An 18,812-nucleotide genomic window follows, 5' to 3' on the forward strand; every position below is an offset into this window, starting at 1 on the left:
AGGCCGCGCCCCCGACGGCGAGGGGCGGGGCAGAGCGGCGCCGCGTGGCGGGCGGACCACAGAGAGGGGCGGCTAGAGAGCCCTCCGAGGGGGGGCCGGAGGGGCCGGAGACCTCCAGCGCCCCCCGGATCACCCTCGGGGGCGGGAGCAGCCGGGCAGGACCCCCCGGGCACCCCCGGACTCAAAATCGTCCCGTTCCCGGTGTCCTTCAACCGTGGGGCAGCCGCCAGAGGGGCAGCAGTGCATAGTTAGGTGGAGGTCGCTGTGACAATAGAGCCCCCCCACCCCCACCATTTGGGGGTCCAGGGCCCCTTGTGCCCACCGGGGACCCGCGGCTTCCGCCCCGGGGGGCTCCTGCTTCCCCGCAGCCCCATCCCAGCGGTGCCAGTAAAGGCAGTGGAAGGAGGGGGGAAGAGGCAGCCATGGGGGACCGGGAACTGGCCGCAATCAACACCGGAGGGGAAACGGGACTTAATCGGATCAACCCCCTCACGAGGGAGGTAGAAAAACGCCCAGATGGCATCAGGATCGAGCGAGGGGCTGTAATTAGGAGCTCTGATGGCTGAGCAGGGGCTGGGGGCCACTAATGGAGGGTGGGGAGAGAATGAAGTCAGCCCTGGAAGCGGTTCAAGGAGGGGAACGAGCTCCCGGATGGCTGCAGGAAGGAAGGAGGGATGGGGGAGCCAGCCCCACACCCACACAAACACCATCAGTGGGATTTTTTTTTTTTATTCAACCCGAGTTGCCATGTGAACGGACCCAAAATACAAAAAAACAACACCAAAAAAAAACCAGCGAGGGAAGGAAAGAAAAGGAGAGAAACCCAAGTGTTTAGAAAAAATAAATTGATGGGGAACAGGAGTGAGGGACTGAGGAGCCTCTGGCACCTCCGGCCACCACGGGGTGCTGGGGGGACAGGGGAGCCTGGCCCCGCTCCGGGTGGGAGCCTTCGGGAGCCCGGGATGCCGGTCCCTGCTGCGGGGCCGGCCCGCCCAGTCCTCTCCCAACCGGGAACCAGCCTGGAGCCAGCCGGGACGGGGCTAATCCGAGCCGGACGCCGAGTCCTCGGAGCTGGGGGGCGGGCTGGCAGCGCCCTCGTCCTCCGAGTCCTGCGGGTGGGGACAGAGAGGAGGTCAGCAAGGGACAGTGAAGGCAGGGCAGCATCCCCCACTCCTCCCGTGGCCCCACTGCAGGGACAGCGTGATGGTGCTGGCCTGGGGACAAGCCCTGAGGGATGGCCAAATACCACGGACACGAGGTACCAGGAGGACCCAGCCTCTCCAGCAGAAGCCACCGGGATGTTCCCCGAGGGGAGAGGGGCGGGGACCCTCCCAGACAGTTGTTTCCCAGGGAAGAGGGGCCAGGACCTCCCCGAGTTGTGACCCCCACCTCCTTCTTGCTCTCTGCAGAGGAGCTCTCGTCGCTGGACACGAACTCCTTGCTCTTGAAGCTGTCGCTCATGCCTTTAGCAGGGGACTTGGAGGATGAGGACTTGGAGGTGGCGCCTTTCTTGTCCCCTTTCCCCTTCACCTGCTTCTCCTGCTTCTTCTTCTTCTTCTTGGACCTCTCCCTGCGTGGGGTTGGGTGGGCAGAGGGGAGAGCAGTGGCGTTACCTGGCTGGCAGCGCTGGCCCCGGGAACAGCCCGATTTTGGGGGGCCAAGCCCTGCCGGCCCCTTGCCAGCACGCTCACCCCCTGTGGCTGTCAGCCTTGCTGTACTCCTTCATGGCCTTCTCGTAGTCCCGCCTGGCGTCTTCCGCCTTCCGATCCCACTCCTGCGGCCAGAACACGGGGTCAGCGAGGCCCCCCCTCCTCCTCCACCATCCTCCTGCACCCCACCCTGCTCCCACTTCTGATCACCCAGCTCACCACCCCTAGGATGTCCCCGCCCCTTCCCAACTCCCCACCAGTGCAGCTCCATGCTCCCAGGAGCAAGGAGGGGTTTCCCACATCCAGCCTCCCCTTCTGTACCAGGCCCAGCTCTGCCCCCTGGGCCTCCCACCCCTCACCTCCTTCTTCTCCTTGGACATGGCCTTCCAGAGCTCCCCAGCCTTCTTGGACAGGTCAGTGATGCTGATGCCAGGGTGGTCCGACTTGATCTTCTCCCGGCTGGCATTCAGCCAGAGCATGTAGGCCGACATCGGGCGCTTGGGAGCATTGGGGTCCTTCCCCTTCTTGCTCTGGGAGGTGGAGAAAACCCATGGAACCACAATGCACCCCTCACCCAACACCTCGGAACAACGACCAGGACAGGCTGGGCATGGGAACAACGCGCCCTTGGGAGAGGCTCAGCCCGGACCCATCTGGAGCAGCGACGCCAGGCCTGGACAACAGTTCCGGCCAGGGCTGCAGAGACTGAGGTGAGGCAGCTCAGGCGGGGCTGTGACCTGCCTGATGCTGCTCCAGGAGCTGCTCCTGCTCCCGGAGCAGCCCCTCACCTCCGGCTGCTTCTTGCGGGGCTTGCGGTCCTTGACGATCTTGGCCTTCTTGGCTGGTTTCTTCTCGTCCCGGTCGCTGTCGCCGTCGCCGCTGGAGGAACTGGCCGAGGCGTTGCTGTCGAACCTGCACAGGGGCACCGGCCTCGGAGCTGCCCCCAGACACCACAGCCCCGAGGAGGCTTCCCGGGCTGGAGCTGCCGTGCTCCCGCTAACAGCCCTCAGGGGAGTCGCCGTCCACGAGCACGGCTCACTCTGCTCTGCTTCCCGGACGTTCGGAGCTCTCAGGGAAACAGGGCTCCTGCCACCACTCCCACCCATCCTCACCCCAGCCTGGGGCCTTAACCCTCCTCCCAGCTGCTCTCTTTCCCGGACAGAGCAGCCAAGGCCTCCCCAGGAGCCCTTGGTCCCTTCCAGAACTCTCTCGTACTGCCTAATGCCATTATGAGGGAGCGAGCCCAGAACTGCCCCAGCTGCCCAACATTTCCAAATCCAGGGCTGCACATTCCCAAATCCAGGTGATCCCATTCATGCTGTGAGCATCTCTCAATGCTCACACAGCCCTAGAACAGCACCTTCTTACAGGGCCTCTGGACAGAGCCCTGCCCGGCCTCTACTCACTCTTCAGCCACGTCGTCATCCTCTTCTCCAGGGTTGAAGGACTCATCTGGAGGGGAAAGCGAGGGCTCAGTGCTTCGGATCCTCACGAGGAACAGGAGCTGGAGCACCGCAGCAGCCCCTCAGCCCCAGCCCTCACCTGTCTCCTCCCCGGAGCCGTCACTGCTGTCGTTGGCATTCTCCTCCCGGATCTTGCCCTCCTCCTTCATCCTCTCCAAGTAGGCATCGTGCTGGTCCTCGTCAGAGTCGGCATATTCATCGTAGCTCTGCTTCATTCCCTGCAGAGAGGCAGTGTGAGAGCTGCTCCCTGTGCCCCCCAGGCACACTGCCCCTCTGGAACACAGCCCTGGGTGAGCACGGCCCTGGGCATGCACACAGCAGAAGCCAGACATGGCCACATCCCCTCCTTCCCCCCTCAGGGCCCCGGAGAGAGGGGCAGAGCAGTTATGGGGGTTACGGGGGGCCCTCGCACACCACGCTGGGGTTACTGGGTTAGTCAGAGACCACCACGGCCATGCACAGGAAACCTGCACCAGGAGGAGGAGGAGGAGGAGAAAGAGGAAGGGATATCGCACGGACCTTTTTCCTCTACAAGGGCAAGGAGAGAAAAGAGAGGTGAAAAAAGGAGGGAAAAGCAGCCGGATTCTGGGAGAAGGTGGTGCTGGCGCCAGCGGGCGCGAGCCCGGCCCCGCGCGGCCGGTACCTCCTTCAGGCCCCGGTTCTTGATGTTCAGCTTCTTGGCATTGACGAAGTCGAAGAGCTTCCCGTACTCCTCCCTGTGGGAGAGGGCACGGTCGGGCTGGGCTGCCGGGGAGCCCTGGTGGGCACGGCCGGGCTGGCCCCCCAGCCCACACCCACCTCTCGATGCTGCTGAAGGTGTACTGGGTGCCCTGCTTGGTCTCGATCTCGAAGTCGAAGGAGCGCGTGGTGGTGGTGCCGCGGGCGAAGTTGACGAAGGAGATCTCGTCGAAGCGGATGTGCACGGGGGGCTTGTGCACGTAGATGAAGCCCCTCTCCAGCGGGTACAGCAGCCCCGAGCTGGCCTTGTAGGAGCAGGTGATGCACTGGGCTCCGGAGTGTCTGTGGGGCAAACTCCGCTGTCCGTGCGGACACTGTGCCCAGCCACAGCAGCCAGGCCCTGCTCCCCAGCACAGAGAGCCCCTTCCCTGCTGGCCATGGGAATGAGGAGGGAAGAGAGGGACTGGCCCTGCAGCCACTCACCCCTGGAAGTTTCCGGGTACGGTGATCTTGCGGTTCACCAGCGCCTTCATCACCCGGCTGACCATCTCGTAGAGGGACCCCGACATGTTCTTGGTGAGCCGCCCCTCGAAGCGCTTCTCCACCTCCTCCCTGCGTGGAGGGAGGGAGGGCAGAGGTGAGAACGGGGTCTGGGGGGGTCAGCACCTCCCTCAGGATCCAGGGAGGGGTCTGGGAAGCGGCCTGGCAGCGGGGGGAGCTCACTCATTCATGTTGAGGGTCAGGGAGATGTCCTCATCCTTGGAGAAGAGCAGGATCAGGAAGTGGTAGCGGGTCTGGCCTTGCTTTATCGGGGGGTCCAGGCTGATCTGGAAAGCGAGGGGGAGGTGAGGACACAAAACCGCCCTGAACCACCCCCGCTGCCCTCCCAGGGGAGGGCCGCGGCCCTCCCGCTCACCACGAAGAACATCTGGCGCTGGTCCTTGTGTGGGAGCAGGAAGAGGCGCAGCACGGTGGTGTAGGGGATCTTGTAGTCGAAGGTCTTGCCGTGCAGGTGCAGGAAGGTGGGGTAGATGCGGATGTCGTAGCGCCCGCGCGGCGTCAGGCACTGCAGCTCCCGGAAGATGCAGATGGCGTCTCCGGTGGCCTGGATCACGTCTGCCTTGGACAGCACGTTCTGGGCGAAGGCCTGCGAGGGAAGCGGTCACAAAAAGGCCCTCGCTGCCACCCCCCGCCCCCCTGCCAGCCCCACACACCTCCACGGGGTCCACGCCATCCTCCTGGGTGGGAGGCACGTAGAACCGGACCTCCATGAGCGAGACCTCGGCATCGTCGTTCTGGTGGAACTCCAGCGTCACCTCGTTCTTGCCCGTGGTGCACTGGGACACGTTGCTGAGCGGGATCTCGAACACCGGCTGCTCCCCGATGTCGAAGGACAGCAGCTGCCCTGCGGGGAACGTCACAGCCACCTCAGAGCTGTGCCCCTCAAATCCCATCTCCAGACACAGTCCCGCTCCTCTCCCAAAATCCCTAGAAACATCGCTAGAAAGCAGCTGCTCCCAAGGGAGCGGCAGGGGCAGCAGAACAGCCATGCCGGTGGGAACATCCCACCCCACGGCCTCAGGCTGCCACTGGGACTCACCTCCAAACCTCACCGTGCCCCAGTTCCAGCCCTTCACACACAGATCCTTCTCCGCCAGCTCCAGGCAATAGTGGGCCTTGAAGAAATCTGAGAGCTTGTCAAATTCCTGGGTTGGGTGAGAGGGAGGGCACACCATCAGGAAACACCCAGAGCCCCACGCGAGACACAGCCCCCGGGCACAGAGACGCAGGGGGCAGAGCTGCTCTGGGGCTCGCAGGGAGCACGGCTGGGCCAGGGCCAGGGCCAAGGCAGCGGGAGCAGGGAACATGGACTCACCGACTCCCGGAACCCATCATACTTGTAGACGTGGCCGTTCTTGGTGAGCAGCTTGAGGCCGTGCCCCAGCGCCACGCGTCGCCACACGCCCTCGGCCAGCTCCGAGGCCTGGATGTTGTCCACCTTCCCCGTCTTGCTGTTCTTGAAGATGACGCCCTGCCGGCTCAGCCGCAGCCGCCCATCGTTCTGCGGGAGAGCCGGGCATCACGGGACTCGGTCCCCTGGAACCGTGGGGGAACCAGGGCCCCTTTGGGTGCAGCCCCCCAGGCACCCACACCACCGACCACAGCTTCATGGCCCCCGCCCTCCTCACCACGCAGCATTCGCTCTCCCGTCCACACCCCAACACACTCCAACCCCAGAAGTGCCCCTGGGGCCGTCCCCGCGTCCCCTCGCTCACCATGGAACCTTTCACCTCCTGGTAGATCTCGTTGAACTCCAGCGTATCGGCCATGGCGGCTGCAGGGTGCGGGAGGGGACGGGGACGAGCTCAGGAGGGGTTCAGCAGCCCCCCCAGCCCGGCATGCCCGGGGCAGTGGCACGGGACTCAGTCAGGGCAGCTGCGGGGGGACAGCGGGTGAGCCGGGCTGGCGACGGGCTCCTGGCGCTCCTCAGCGCCCCGAGAACCACACCTCAGCCCCCACACAGCTGCTCCCACCCCCAGTCCCGGGCGCTGCCTCTCGCGGGGGCACCTGAATCACCGGCGGCGGCGACCCCGGCCCCTCCCGCCCCCTTCCCCGGATGTGCCCTGGCCCGGGGGCCACCCCCTCCTGCACCCCTCGGCCACCGCTGTGTCATCGCACCGCTCCAACACCCCCACCCCTGCCCTTCCCCTCCCCGATGCGGCCTCTCCGCGCCCCAAACCACCCGCCGCACCCCCAAATTCCTTCCGGGACCGAGCTCCCAAGCGCCCCCCAACCCCGGGCCTGCCCCGCCGCCCCGAACCTGCTCCCATCTCAGGCCTGTTCCCCCCCCCCCAGCCCGGCCTCCCCTGACCGCGGGTTCCCCCCCGCGGGATCCAGACACCCCCCATACCCCGGGCGAGCCCGCCCAGCCCCCCGCACCACCGCCGCCGCCGCCGCCGCCTTTCCCGCCTGCGCAGCGCCAACCGCGCGGAGCCGCCGCCGCCGCCGCCGCCGCCGGAAGTCGCCCGCACTTCCGCCATGGCGCCGGTCCGCGCTGGCGCCCCCTGGCGACGTGGCGGGCCCGTGCAACGCCCGCCGCCGCACGGCGGGCGGCTCCGCAGCGCGCCGGAGGACCCCGCCCACCGAGGCGGCGGGGGCGGGGCTAGAGCGGCCGCGCCCCCTCCCCCGCCGGCCGCCGCTCTGCCCCGCCCAGCACCATGAAGAGAAGGGGAGAAGGGACCCCATTGGCCAGCGCGGGGCGAGCCCCGTGACGTCACCTCGTGTGGGGACCCCCACCCCCCCAAAAGCGGGGTGCCCCAAAGTGCTGGAACCGGGCAGCGGGGCGGCCCACAGCGGGGCACCCCCGAAACCGCACACACGGGGCCCCCCGGGCGTGCTCCCCTGCAGAGGAGCCCCCCAAACCCGGCATCCTCAGCCTGGAGCGCGCCCCCCACGTGCACCCCGGCGCGGGGCTCCCCGGTGTCCGAGTGCGTCCCCCGTTTGGGGCTCCCCACCGCAGGGACGCCCGGGAAGGACCCCGCCTGCCCGCCCTCCATCCCCCCAGCAAGGGGGCGACCCCTCCCGTCCCCCCGGGCCGTGCCCCCGCCCCCGGCCCCCGCCCTGCCCCCGCCTCCGCCCGCCCCCGCTGCCCGCACCCCTGCGGGCTGCCGCCCACACCCTGCCGGTACCCGCACCCTGCCCGTGCCCCTGCCGGTACCCCTGCCCGCACCGGCGCCCGCGCCCTGCCCTGCCCGCATCCCCGCTCACTGCCCGCATCCCTGCCCTGCCCTTCCCACATCGCCCTCCGTTCCCGCATCCCTGCCTGCCGCTGCCCTGCCCGTAGCCCTGCCTTGCCCTGCCCGGACCCCCGTCGCCGGCCGCCCCCCGCGCTGCCCATGCCCCCGCCGCGCTCCCGCACCCGCTGGGTGAGCGACTTCTTCTCGTACGAGACCACCAAGTCGGTGGTGGTGAAGAGCTGGGTGGTGGGCGTCGTCAACCGCGGCGTCCAGCTCCTCATCCTCGCCTACTTCGTCGGGTGAGCCCCGCGGCAGCCGCCGGGACAGCTCTCGGGCACCTCTGGGACGCGCCGCCCCGGGACATCCCCCGGGACACCCCCCGCACCCTCTTCCCGGCACCGCGGCGACTCCCGCTTGCTGCTGCAGGCGGCACCCGGGGGTGACACGGGTGATGGGGGGGTGACAGCGAGGGGACACCCGGCCGGCGGTGCGGGGTGAGGGGGTGGCCAGGCCGGGAGCGGTGAGCGATGGAGCAGAGGAGGGACGCGAGAGCGGGTGACAAAATGTGTCAGCGCCGGGAATTCAGGTGTGCCGGAGCGGGTGGCACGACGGGGACAGCCGGGACAGAGGGTGTCGGTGCGGCTGACACGGCGGGGACAGCCAGAGAGTGTGCCGGTGCGGGTGGCAGGAGGGTGGCAGCGCAGGTGACATGACGGGGACAGCGAGCTGTCGTTACGGGGGACACACGGGGGACAGCCAGGACAGCATCTCTGGTGGGTGACACTGTGGGTGGCACCGAGGAGCGGAGAAGCCTCTCGGCCCCAGGGGATGACAGGAGGGGGTCCCTGTCCCCGAGTGCTCCCGGGGGGTGACAGCAGCCGCCGGCGGGGCTGTCGGGGACCGCGAGCCAGGGGCAGGTCAGGGGGCTGCCGGAGGGTGGCTGTCCCCAGCGTCACCCGCGGTGCTGTCCCAGCTGGGTGTTCCTCCATGAGAAAGCGTACCAGGTGCGGGATACCGCCATCGAGTCCTCCGTGGTCACCAAGGTGAAGGGCGTGGGGCGCTACGCGGGGCAGGTGATGGACACGGCCGACTACGTCACGCCCCCCCAGGTGAGGACCGGGCACCGGAGGGGTCGCCGAGGGGCGCGGGGCCACCCCCGCCTCAGCTCGCCACCCCCCCGGACGGGTCGCGTGACAGCCACGTCCCTCAGGGCACCTCGGTGTTCGTGGTGGTCACCAAGCAGATCCGGACCGAGGACCAGGAGCAGGGCTTGTGCCCGGAGGTGCGGGGGGGCGGGGAGCGCTCGGGGGGACCCCTCGATGAGCCCCCCGCCCGCTGACCCCCGCCCCGCAGAGCGAAGCCGCGTTCCACTGCTCGGCGGACCGGGACTGCCGGGAGCTGAGCCCGGGCACGAGCAACGGTGAGGGATCCCGGTGGGAACGGGGGCTGAGGGGGCCGGAGGGACCGGGGGAGCCACCACGGGAAGGAGTGAGGGATCCTTGGTGGGCTCAGGGGACTGGGGGGGGCCGGGGCTCTGATGCGGGAGCTGGGGGTCTGGGGGAGCCGGGGGTTCAGGGTCCCAGGGGTGCCGACAGGGATTTGGGGTCTCAGGGGTGCTGTCGGGGGTCTGGGGTCTCAGGGGTGCTCCCGGGGGTACTGGCAGGGGTTTGGGAGTCCCAAGAGTGCTGACGGGGGTCTGGGGTCTCAGGGATGCTCCCGGGGGGAATGACGGGGGTTTGGGAGTCCCAGGGGTGCTGACGGGGGTCTGGGGTCTCAGGGGTGCTCCCGGGGGTGCTGACGGGGGTTTGGGAGTCCCAGGGGTGCTGACAGGGGTCGGGGGTCTCAGGGATGCTCCCGGGGGTGCTGATGGGGGTCCGGAGTCTCAGGGGTGCTGGCAGAGGTACGGGGGTCCCGGGAGTGCTGACAGGGGCTGGGGTCCGAGGTGCCAGCGGTGCTCCCGGGGGGGTACTGATGGGGGTACAGGGGTCCCAGGGGTGCTGACAGGGGTTCGGGGTCCCAGGGATGCTGACGGGGCGCTGCATCGCCTACAACGCGACCCTGCGCACCTGCGAGATCCAGGGCTGGTGCCCGCCCGAGGTGGACACTGTTGACGTGTGAGTGGGGCCGGGGGGACACAGGGGACACAGGGAGGAGCAGGGGACGTGCCCCCTGCCGTTTCCCCAGCGTCACCCCCTTTGCTCCAGCCCCGTCATGCTGGAAGCTGAGAACTTCACCCTCCTCATCAAGAACAGCATCCGCTTCCCGCTCTTCGGCTTTGAGAAGTGAGTGGCACAAGGCACGGGGGGACACGGGGGGACGTGAGGACAGGGGGACAGGGTAACACAGGGACACGGCGACGGGGGGACATGGGGACACAGGCTCACGATGGTGGGGGAACACTGGGATGGGGGTCCACGAGCCCCAGACTGCTGCCTGATGGCACATCCCTCCCTGTCCCCCTGTGTCCCCCCGTGTCCCCAGGACCAACCTGCCACCCCCAGGCAGTGGGGTGGAGCTGGGCCGGTGCCGCTTCCACCCACAGCTGCAGCCCCTGTGCCCCATCCTGCGCCTGGGGGACGTGGCACGTCTGGCCGGGCAGGACTTCCCTGCGCTGGCTGCCACCGTGAGCGGGGACACGGGGGGCACGGGGGACACGGCGGGGGAATGGGGTGGGTGTGGGGACATACGGGTACGGGCAGGTGGGATGTGAGGGCATGGGGCTTGGGGACACAGAGACCTGGGATGTGGGGATGTGGGACATGGGGACGTGAGACATGGGATGGGAGGGGCATGGGGTGGTGGGATACATGGACATGGAACATGGGGACATAGGGGTGCAGGGGTGTGGGATGTTGGGAACAGGACATGGGGATACAGGAACACAAGACACAGCGATGGCGTGGGGCTCCACACAGGGACATGTATGTGGGTGCGTGGGGTTTGGGATACGGGGCATGGGGACATGGGGTGTACGGACACGGGGATTTGAGACAGGGGCAGGGGACTTAGGGGCATGGGGATGTGGGATGGGACATGGAGCATGGGGCCAGGGGACACAAGGCTGTGAAGCTGCGGGGACTTGGGGCCGTGGGTCTGGGGTCCGTGGTGCTGACGCAGGGTTGGGGCAGGGCGGGGTGCTGGGGATCAAGATCGGGTGGGTGTGTGACCTGGACCGGGCCTGGGAGCGCTGCCTGCCCCGCTACTCCTTCACCCGCCTGGACAGCCTGGCCCGGACCCCCGCCCCTGGATACAACTTCAGGTACGGCCGGGACGCGCCTGGCACAGGGGTGTGTGCTGCCTGGCGTGGCTCCTGTCCCCATGTCCCCGTGTCCCCGCGGCCCCGCAGGCACGCCCGGTACTACCGCTGGCCCAATGGCTCCGAGCGCCGCACCCTCACCAAGGCCTTTGGGATCCGCTTTGATGTCCTGGTGTATGGCAGCGTACGTGTGGGGCCGGGGGCTCGGGGGGCCGAGGGGGGCTCGGGGGGCCGCGGGGGGCTCGGGAGCTCTGGCCAACAAGGGCTCTGCTCCCCCAGGCCGGGAAGTTCGGCATTGTCCCCACCCTCATCAACACGGTGGCCGCGTTCACCTCCATCGGTGTGGTGAGTTGTGGCCGTTCTCAGCCCCGGCGTGGTGACACCCCGCAGGGCAAAAGGGGGAAATCCCGTGGCCGTGGGGCACGGGGACACAGCGCAGCCGCAGGGTGACAGCGGCCGGGCTCCCTGCGGGTCCCGGGGGTGCTCCACAGCGCGGGGCCCCCCCCACCCCAACGCTGCCGCCCCCAGGGCACGGTGCTGTGCGACATCATCCTGCTCAACTTCCTCAAGGGCGCCGAGCACTACAAGGCCCGCAAGTTCGAGGAGGTCAGACGTGGGGCCGGGGTGCCCTGGGGATGGGGGCACCTCCGGAGGGCTCGATCGGCCCCCCGGGGGCAGTGACTCACCCAGCGCCCGTCCCCTGCCCCACAGGTGCCAGAGGCCGGTGAGCCCGCCACCCCCGCCAGCCCCACGGCGTGTCCCCCCGGGGCGCTGGGGGCCTGCACCCGGGACAAGCAATCCACCGACTCGGGCACCTTCTCCCTCGGCCTCTAGCCCCGGGGGCCGCGGGGCAGCCTACGGCCGGCTGAGGGGCTCCTACTGCTCGCCCCTCTCCAGCGCTCACCCTGTGAGCCCCATCTGCATCCCAGTGTCCCCGGTGCCCACCCCGGGTGCCCGGGTGTCCCAGTACATCCCAGTGTCCCCTGTGCCCACACGGAGCGCCCCTTGCTCCGAGGGTGCTGCATTCCCCCCCTCCAATAAACCCGTGGCTCGCAGCACCCACCCGTGTCCAGCTTTGGTGGGCGCGGGGCGGTTTTGGGGGCCGACGGGCAGGGTTGGGGTGCGGGAGCAGAGGGGAGAGGGGTCGGGGTGCTGTCCGTGGGATGGGGCACACCGCGGGGGGGGCTGCCAGCAGGAGCGCGGCCCGTGGAAGGGGGCACAGAGGGACAGGAGCTGAGCCCGAGGGGGTCACTTCCTCGGTCGGATGTGAGTAACTCTGGTGGATTCGGAGGAAGCTGCCGGATCCCTCCTCGTGCAGGGCCAAGCGCTGCCCTTCCTGCTCCGGGGAGGGGGGGATCTGGCTCCTCATCCCACCCCAATCCCCCTGCAGGGCCGGTGGGGACGCCGTGAGCCTGGCTTGGTGCCGGTGGAGCCGCCGGTGCCAAGTCCCGGCGTTCGTTCCTGGGAGCGAGGAGCGAGGGTCCCGGAGCCCCTCGCTGCTGCCCAGGGCAGCCCCCGCCCCGCAGGGAGAGCGGCTCCTGCCCTCCCCCCGCTGCAGACAGCGGGGCTCGTTATCAGCCGCACGGATTCCTTATCAGCTCAGCCCTGGCCACCCACCCACCACCCGTGGCCACCACAAACCCGGCCTGGGGGGCTCCTTCCCCGGCGCCGGGACTAACAGGACCCCCTGGGTGGCACCGGGGGCGAGCGGAGCCATCTCAGCTTCCAGGGCAGCGAGGGGGTGAGCGGGACACTCAACCCCCAGTTTTTGGGAAGGGAGGAGACTGGGAAAGGACTCGTGTGGCGGCTGGAAAGGGATACTTGCGCCGTGTTCCAGTAGCACACAGATTGCCGGGATTGTTATTAATAGTCATTAATAGAGCTGCTCGTTAGCGGTCCTGCTCATTAACGGGGCTCCGGCCGGGGCGGCAGCAGCCCGGGGAGCCTCGCTGAGACCCCGGGGGCTCATTAGCGGCGCTGGGGCTTCCCCGCTAATGCTGTTAATTGGCGGAAAGGCTCGAGCCGTGTCTGCACTGGGGAGTGGGGGGTTCCGGCTCTTCTTCGTTCCGATTTGGGATTTCACCGGAACCGGGCGCCCTCGCAGCTCTGCCACCAGTTTGAGCAGGTTTGGGGTTTAAAGCCTCCGTCCCCGCAAGCCGGCTGTCCCGGCGCTGGGATACGGGATCGTTCCTTATCTCCAGCCTGATTAAGCCTGGTTTGTTGTCCCGCCTGACGCTGCAGCTCTGCGTGTCTGGTTCGGCGCTGCTGTGCCCGCACCTCCGGGGGCCCCTAACCTGCACCCCATTCCCCCCTACACCACTCTGTCTCATTTTGGAGACCCCTGTGAGCTCCCCCCTATTTCAGCCACTGAATTGCCCCCACAACCCCTCCTTTACACCCCTTTGCTGGGAGAAGGGCCCCACTGAGCCGGAGGGGGGGGCTCTGTGACCCCCCTGCCTCCGTCCGTGCACTCGGGTGTTAAACCTGCCCCTTTCCACAGCCCGTCCCATGCTTAATCCCCGCCTTCAGCCCCAGCCCAGGCCCCAGCCCAGACCCCGCAGCGTGTCCCGAGGGACCTGGGGCTCTTCAGACCTCACTCTGCAAAGTCCCGCTCGGCTTCTTCGGTTCCGTCGCCCAGAGCTGGAATTGTGAGAGTTCAGTCCCAGCGGGACAATCCCAGACCACGGCCCCACCACCGCGGTGGGCTTCCCTCCCGCCTCCCCCCAGTATTTATTTGTGGGGTGGAGGGAAGTTTGCTCTCTCTCGGCTCAGTGCTGCGGCGTCCGGCTCCGTGACCGACCCGCGGAGCTGGGATGCACCGAGGGCTCCGGTGGCGGCTGCCCTGAAATGGCCTTTTTCCGGCGTGGGGGGTCCCAAAGCCCCCCTCCCCGCCCCGGATTTTTGGTAGATGTATAAATCTCCTCGCCATGCTGTGCTCAAAGCGGGGCCCCGGCGCTGGGGGACCCCGCGGAGCCAGCACTGTGCGCACAGCGCCCCAAAGCTGGGAGCAAAACGGGGAACCCCGAGTGCCAAACGCAAGATGCCAAATGCACCCCCGCCCCGTGCGACTCCCCACAGCGCGACACCACACCCCCAAATGTCACATCACCCCCCCAAATGTCACACCACCCCCCAAATGCGACACCACCCCCCAGCGCGACCCCCCGCCGCCAAGGGCCCGGCGTGAGGCTGCCCGTGCGAAACGCAGACCCGGTGTGTGACACGGAATGCGGCGCCCCGAGGTGAAACCCCAAATGCTGGCAGACCCCCGAAGCCCCCCTCGTCTCTGAGCCCCCGCACCGGACGCCGTCGTGGTGGGCGAGCGAACCCCGCGGGCGTGGCGGGGCCGGGGTTATCCCGGGGGTCGGCGCGTTGACACGCGGGTGAGAGCTCGGTAAAGCCCCCCGGGAAGGAGCCAGATGGAGGTGGGGGGAGCTGTGAAGTTTCCCACGGGGGCTCCCGCCCGGCCCTGCCTCCCGCCCTGGGCTGTCCGTCCCCTCCGGGAGGAGGGCGGGGAGGAGGAGGAAGGGGAGGTAACGCGGTGGGATTCGCCTGCGGCTCAGGGGCCGAAGGAGCGGTGAGCCCGGGATGAGCTGAGCCGAGCGGAGCCCAGCGCCGGGATGGAGGAGGCGGCGGACTCCTACACCTACGGCTTCGACAACGACACGGACTGCGACTACGCGGAGTGGGGCCCCTCGCTGGCCCTGCTGCCCACCATCTACCTGCTGGTCTTCCTGCTGGGCACCACCGGCAACGGGCTGGTCCTCTGGACCGTCTTCAAGGGCGGCCGCGACCGCCGGCGCTCGGCCGACACCTTCATCGCCAACCTGGCCGTGGCCGACCTCACCTTCGTGGTCACCCTGCCCCTCTGGGCCGCCTACGCCTGGCTGGGCTACCACTGGCCCTTCGGCACGGCCGCCTGCAAGGTCAGCAGCTACCTGGTGTTCGTCAACATGTACGCCAGCGTCTTCTGCCTGACCGGCCTCAGCTTCGACCGCTACCTGGCCATCGTCCGGCCGCTGGCCACTGCCAAGCTGCGCTCGCGGGTCAGCGGGCTGGTGGCCACCGTGGCCCTGTGGCTGCTGGCGGCCCTGCTGGCCCTGCCCGCCCTGGTGCTGCGGCGTGCGGCCGCCCTCGGCGGGGACACCAAGATCACCTGCTACATGGACTACGGGGACCTGGCGGCGCAGGGGACGGAGGGCGCCTGGGAGGTGGGGCTGGGGCTCTCCTCCACCGCGCTGGGCTTCGTGGCCCCCTTCGCCGTGATGCTGACCTGCTACTTCTTCATCGCCCGCACCGTGGCCACTCACTTCCGCCGGGAGCGGGCCGAGGGGCCCCGCAAGCGCAAGCGCCTGCTCACCATCATCACGGTGCTGGTGGCCGCCTTCGGGGGCTGCTGGCTGCCCTTCCACCTGGTCAAGACCCTCTACGTGCTGATGGACCTGGAGGTGCTGCCCTGGTCCTGCGCCCTCCACACCTTCCTCAACAACCTCCATCCCTACTGCACCGGCATCGCCTACATCAACAGCTGCCTCAACCCCTTCCTCTACGCCTTCTTCGACCCCCGCTTCCGCCACTCCTGCGCCGCCCTCCTCTGCTGCCGGACCCCCGGCCCCGGCCCCGAGCGCTCCGCCAGCTACTCCTCGGGGCACAGCCACCCCCCCGGCGGCAAGGGGGGCCCCGGCCCGGGGGGCAAGCTGGACCCCGCCACCCAGGAGACGCTCTTCCGCGCCTGAACCCCTCCCCCGACCGCCCCCGGCGCCCCCCGAGCTGGTCTCCTCGGGGGGGACCCCGCCACCTCCGCCTCTCCCCAAAGCCTGGCTTGCTTTGGGGATCCCCCGCTGGAAAGCCCTGCTCGCGGGAAGGGGAAACTGAGGCGCAGCCGGGGAGGAGCCCCTTGTGGGCTCAGGCGGGGGCGGCTCCCCCGGCACCCCCAGGGCTTTGTGTTTTGTGACAAATAAATGAATTTTGGTTAAAAAAGGAGCAGGGTGTGCGCAGTTCCCTCGGGGGGCTGTCGGGGTGAGGTGGAAGGGAGGATGGAGGGGTGGGGGTTCGGCTGGGTTTTGGGGTGTCCATGAGCGAGGGCGCGGTGCGTGGGGGGGGGCGGGGGGGGTGTGCACTCTGTGGGGGTCCTTGCCTGGGACAGATTCTCCCAGCAACACTTTGGGAAATGCGGGAAAACCCCCTTCCCAACCCTTCGGAGCACGGCAGCACCGGGATGGGGGTGTTCGACCCTCGCGGCACCTGCCCGCCCCAGCCCCCAGCTCTGATTGTATCAGGCGGCAGCCCCGTCCCACCAAATCCCATTTTGGGGCTTTTATCCTTATCTGAGGCTGGGACGAGCGCTGGGTGACTCACCCGGGCGCGGAAACGGGACCCGGCGCTGGGAAACACCCAAAGCTGAGGGATGGGGACACGGGACCCCCTGGGCATGGATGGGAGGTTTGGGCACCGGGCAGGACCCCGGCTCACCCCAACCAGGATTTAGATGAACCACCAAATGGCTCCTGTCCCATTCCCCCCCCCCACCCCAGCCCCCGCCGCTTCCTGAGGCTCTGCTCGAAATAAATCTTCCCCCTATTTGCTATTTACATCCTTCATTTATCGGTGATGAACTATCCTGTCTCCTCAGGCTTTGTTCTCGCTTGGAAAGGATGCGGGATCATTACTGGGTTCCTCGGGATGCTTCCCGTCGGGGGAGCTGCCTCCGCCTTCCTGCCGGCCCCCACCGTGTTTGGGGGCCACCGCCCGGGGTCCCCCCGTGTGCGGACAGTCCTTTGTCCAAAGAGAGGGAAGGGAGGGGGCCGCCAGGGGGCTGGGGACGGCACAAACTCCAAACTGGAGGGGCGGGAGCCCCCTTGGGCATTTTTGGGAGTTTCTCAAGGGATCTGGTTTGATCTAAGGGCTGGGGGAGCTTGAGGAGGGGGAATGCTGCATCCAGGGACACGTCCCTAAGTGTGTTTACATTCCAGCGCCATCCAGGCTCCCTCAGCCTGGAGAGACCCCTGGATACCACCCATCCATCTGTCAATCCAGCTGTCCATCCATCAGTCCAGCAGTCCCTTCATCCATCCATCCATCCATCCATCCATCCATCCATCCATCCATCCATCCATCCATCCATCCATCCAAGGTTTAATGGTTTTGGGGTTACAGGGGCAGCGCTGGGGCTGATAGTTGGGCTTGATCTTAAAGGTCTCTTCCAGCCTCGAGGATCCAAGGATTTTTCCTTCTCTCTCCCTTTGCCCATCCCTCCATCCTCCTTTCCCTCCCTCTCCCCATGTCTCCCCCTGTCCCTCCATCCCTCCACCACCCCCAAGCAGGCCAGCACCATGGGGTTGTCGGGGTTGCTGCTTCCCCCCATCCGGTGCGGAAATGGCCGCAGGCGCCCGGCCAGCGGAGACGGAGCTGCCGACTTTCTATGCGCGTCCTTGAGATTTCCCTTTCCCTTCCAGGAGGGAAATGTTTGGTTGAGGAGTCTCTGGGGAGAAATGCAGGGACACTACAGAAAATAACAAGGCCGGAGCCGGGGGTGAGGGACAGCAGGGCCGGACCACCCGTCGGAAGAAGATAAGGAAGGTGTTGCCTTCCTGCGAGTGCCTGGGGAAGATGAGGAGGGAAGATAGAGGGGGGACAGCGGGCACGGGGGGATGGGGAGCATCCTTGGAAAGGATGGCCGGGGAGTGGGGGGTGAGTGTGATCCTCAGGGGAGCCTGGGGGCCCTTAAACCCCAAAATGCGATGCCTTGGGAGCGCTGCGGGTCCCAGCTGAGCCGGAGGGCACGGCCAGGGGTCCCCAGACGGCGGTGGCGGGAATGTGACACCGGGAAAACAGAGATTGTTCCGCGCAGGGAGTAAAAGTGGGCTCCGGGGGGGGATGGATGCACCAGGGCTGGGGACAGGGACAGCTTCCCCCGCCCCCGGGAGCCCCCCCGTCCGCTTTTCCAAGCTGCCAAACGGGATGTTCACCCCCCCCGCCCCCCGATCTCCCCCCGCCTCGCATCCCGCCCGGGGGTGCCGAAATAATCTGGTGGTGCTAAGGATGTCCCCGGGCGTCCCCTTTGAAGTGACCTCCGTGTTTACAGCCCGGCTCGGGCTCCTTCACACCTCCCGCCCCAAAGCAAACGGAGGGGGGGACCCGCGTGGGTGGGGGGGCTCAGCTCCCGTTTGTGCCGGGAAAACGCGGATTTGCCAAAGCCGCGGGAAAGCTTTGCCACCGCACCCAGGGCTCAGAAACTTTTGTCACTGTGGGGCGGGGGCGGCGGCTGCCGGGGGTGATATTTGGGGGCGGTGCCTGCCTCGGCGTGTCCCCACCGTGCCGAGCCCTGGGTGACCCACCCGACAGCCTCTGGGGGCCGGTTCGCCCCCAGGTGAGGGGATCCCCGAGGGTGACCCTGCAGGACCGAGGAGGGGACCGAGGGGGAGGACGGAGAGAGGAAAACGGGTGGAAAACAAGGCGGGGGAACAATTTGGGTCGGGGGGAGGTTTGGGATGGGAGGTGGGATTGGATGGGTGGGTGGACGGATGGAAATGCTGGGAGGGGAGGAAAGACGGGCGCACGGAAAGAGGGGTGGATGGACGGACATACGGGAGGGCAGGCAGGGCAGTACCGGGGTTTGGGGGTGCCCCGGGCGCTGGGGGTGGGCGCTGGGGGCCACTGTCCGGCCGCTGCCCCCATCCCTCCCCCGGGGCCGCCGGCGCGGCCGGACGCGGCACAGCTGCTGCCCGACCTCTGGGCTCCGGCCAGGCGGGACGGGCCCCGCGTCCCCCCCGCGGGAGGGGGTCCCGGGCAGGGGGGGACGCGGGGGTGACCCGGCGGCCACAGCTGGGCCCCGCCGGGGCCGGGAGATGCTGCCGGAGGAATAACAGGAAGCGCCGGAGGGAAAAGCACGGCTGATGCCTTCTGCAGGCTGCGGGACGGGGGTGTCTGTCACACGCATGTCCCTGTCACACACACACAGCGTCCCCCCATGTCCCTGTCGCACACACACAGCGTCCCCCCGCCACGCGCGTGTCCCGGCCCCGGCTGC

At 68.0% G+C, this 18,812-nt stretch overlaps 3 protein-coding genes across 5 annotated transcripts; 2 read left to right on the top strand and 1 right to left on the bottom strand.

Annotated features, from left to right (window-relative positions):
- Positions 1 to 731: 731 nt before the first annotated feature.
- On the bottom strand, positions 732 to 6,817 carry SSRP1 (structure specific recognition protein 1). Of its 3 annotated transcripts, none has more exons than XM_082282966.1 (17): positions 6,731 to 6,817; positions 6,067 to 6,226; positions 5,667 to 5,852; positions 5,391 to 5,496; positions 5,005 to 5,195; positions 4,707 to 4,937; positions 4,514 to 4,617; positions 4,274 to 4,402; positions 3,911 to 4,132; positions 3,756 to 3,828; positions 3,192 to 3,330; positions 3,056 to 3,101; positions 2,438 to 2,561; positions 2,009 to 2,179; positions 1,692 to 1,774; positions 1,390 to 1,570; positions 732 to 1,109 (listed from the first exon to the last, which is right to left on the bottom strand). In XM_082282966.1, exons 2-17 carry the CDS (start codon positions 6,118 to 6,120, stop codon positions 1,041 to 1,043), a joined length of 2,109 nt encoding a protein of 702 aa, XP_082139092.1. In that variant the 5' UTR covers positions 6,121 to 6,226; positions 6,731 to 6,817; the 3' UTR covers positions 732 to 1,040. The 3 variants fall into 3 exon arrangements, with proteins under 3 accessions (XP_082139092.1, XP_082139093.1, XP_082139094.1); XM_082282967.1 differs by having other exon boundaries at positions 6,702 to 6,783; XM_082282968.1 differs by having other exon boundaries at positions 6,734 to 6,749.
- Positions 6,818 to 7,686: 869 nt separating this feature from the next.
- On the top strand, positions 7,687 to 11,617 carry P2RX3 (purinergic receptor P2X 3; the record flags this gene model as incomplete). The annotated part of the gene is made up of 12 exons (XM_082283663.1): positions 7,687 to 7,826; positions 8,501 to 8,636; positions 8,738 to 8,809; positions 8,881 to 8,947; positions 9,548 to 9,641; positions 9,732 to 9,809; positions 10,009 to 10,150; positions 10,656 to 10,786; positions 10,874 to 10,967; positions 11,063 to 11,128; positions 11,312 to 11,389; positions 11,495 to 11,617. 12 exons carry the CDS (start codon positions 7,687 to 7,689, stop codon positions 11,615 to 11,617), a joined length of 1,221 nt encoding a protein of 406 aa, XP_082139789.1.
- A 2,754-nt stretch (positions 11,618 to 14,371) lies between these two features.
- Positions 14,372 to 15,519, top strand: APLNR (apelin receptor; the record flags this gene model as incomplete). The annotated part of the gene is made up of 1 exon (XM_082283203.1): positions 14,372 to 15,519. Exon 1 carries the CDS (start codon positions 14,404 to 14,406, stop codon positions 15,517 to 15,519), a length of 1,116 nt encoding a protein of 371 aa, XP_082139329.1. The 5' UTR covers positions 14,372 to 14,403.
- Positions 15,520 to 18,812: the final 3,293 nt, after the last annotated feature.

The sequence above is a fragment of the Coloeus monedula genome, assembly GCF_965178545.1.
Source record: "Coloeus monedula genome assembly, chromosome: 6".
In the NCBI taxonomy this organism is placed as follows: Eukaryota; Metazoa; Chordata; class Aves; order Passeriformes; family Corvidae; genus Coloeus; species Coloeus monedula.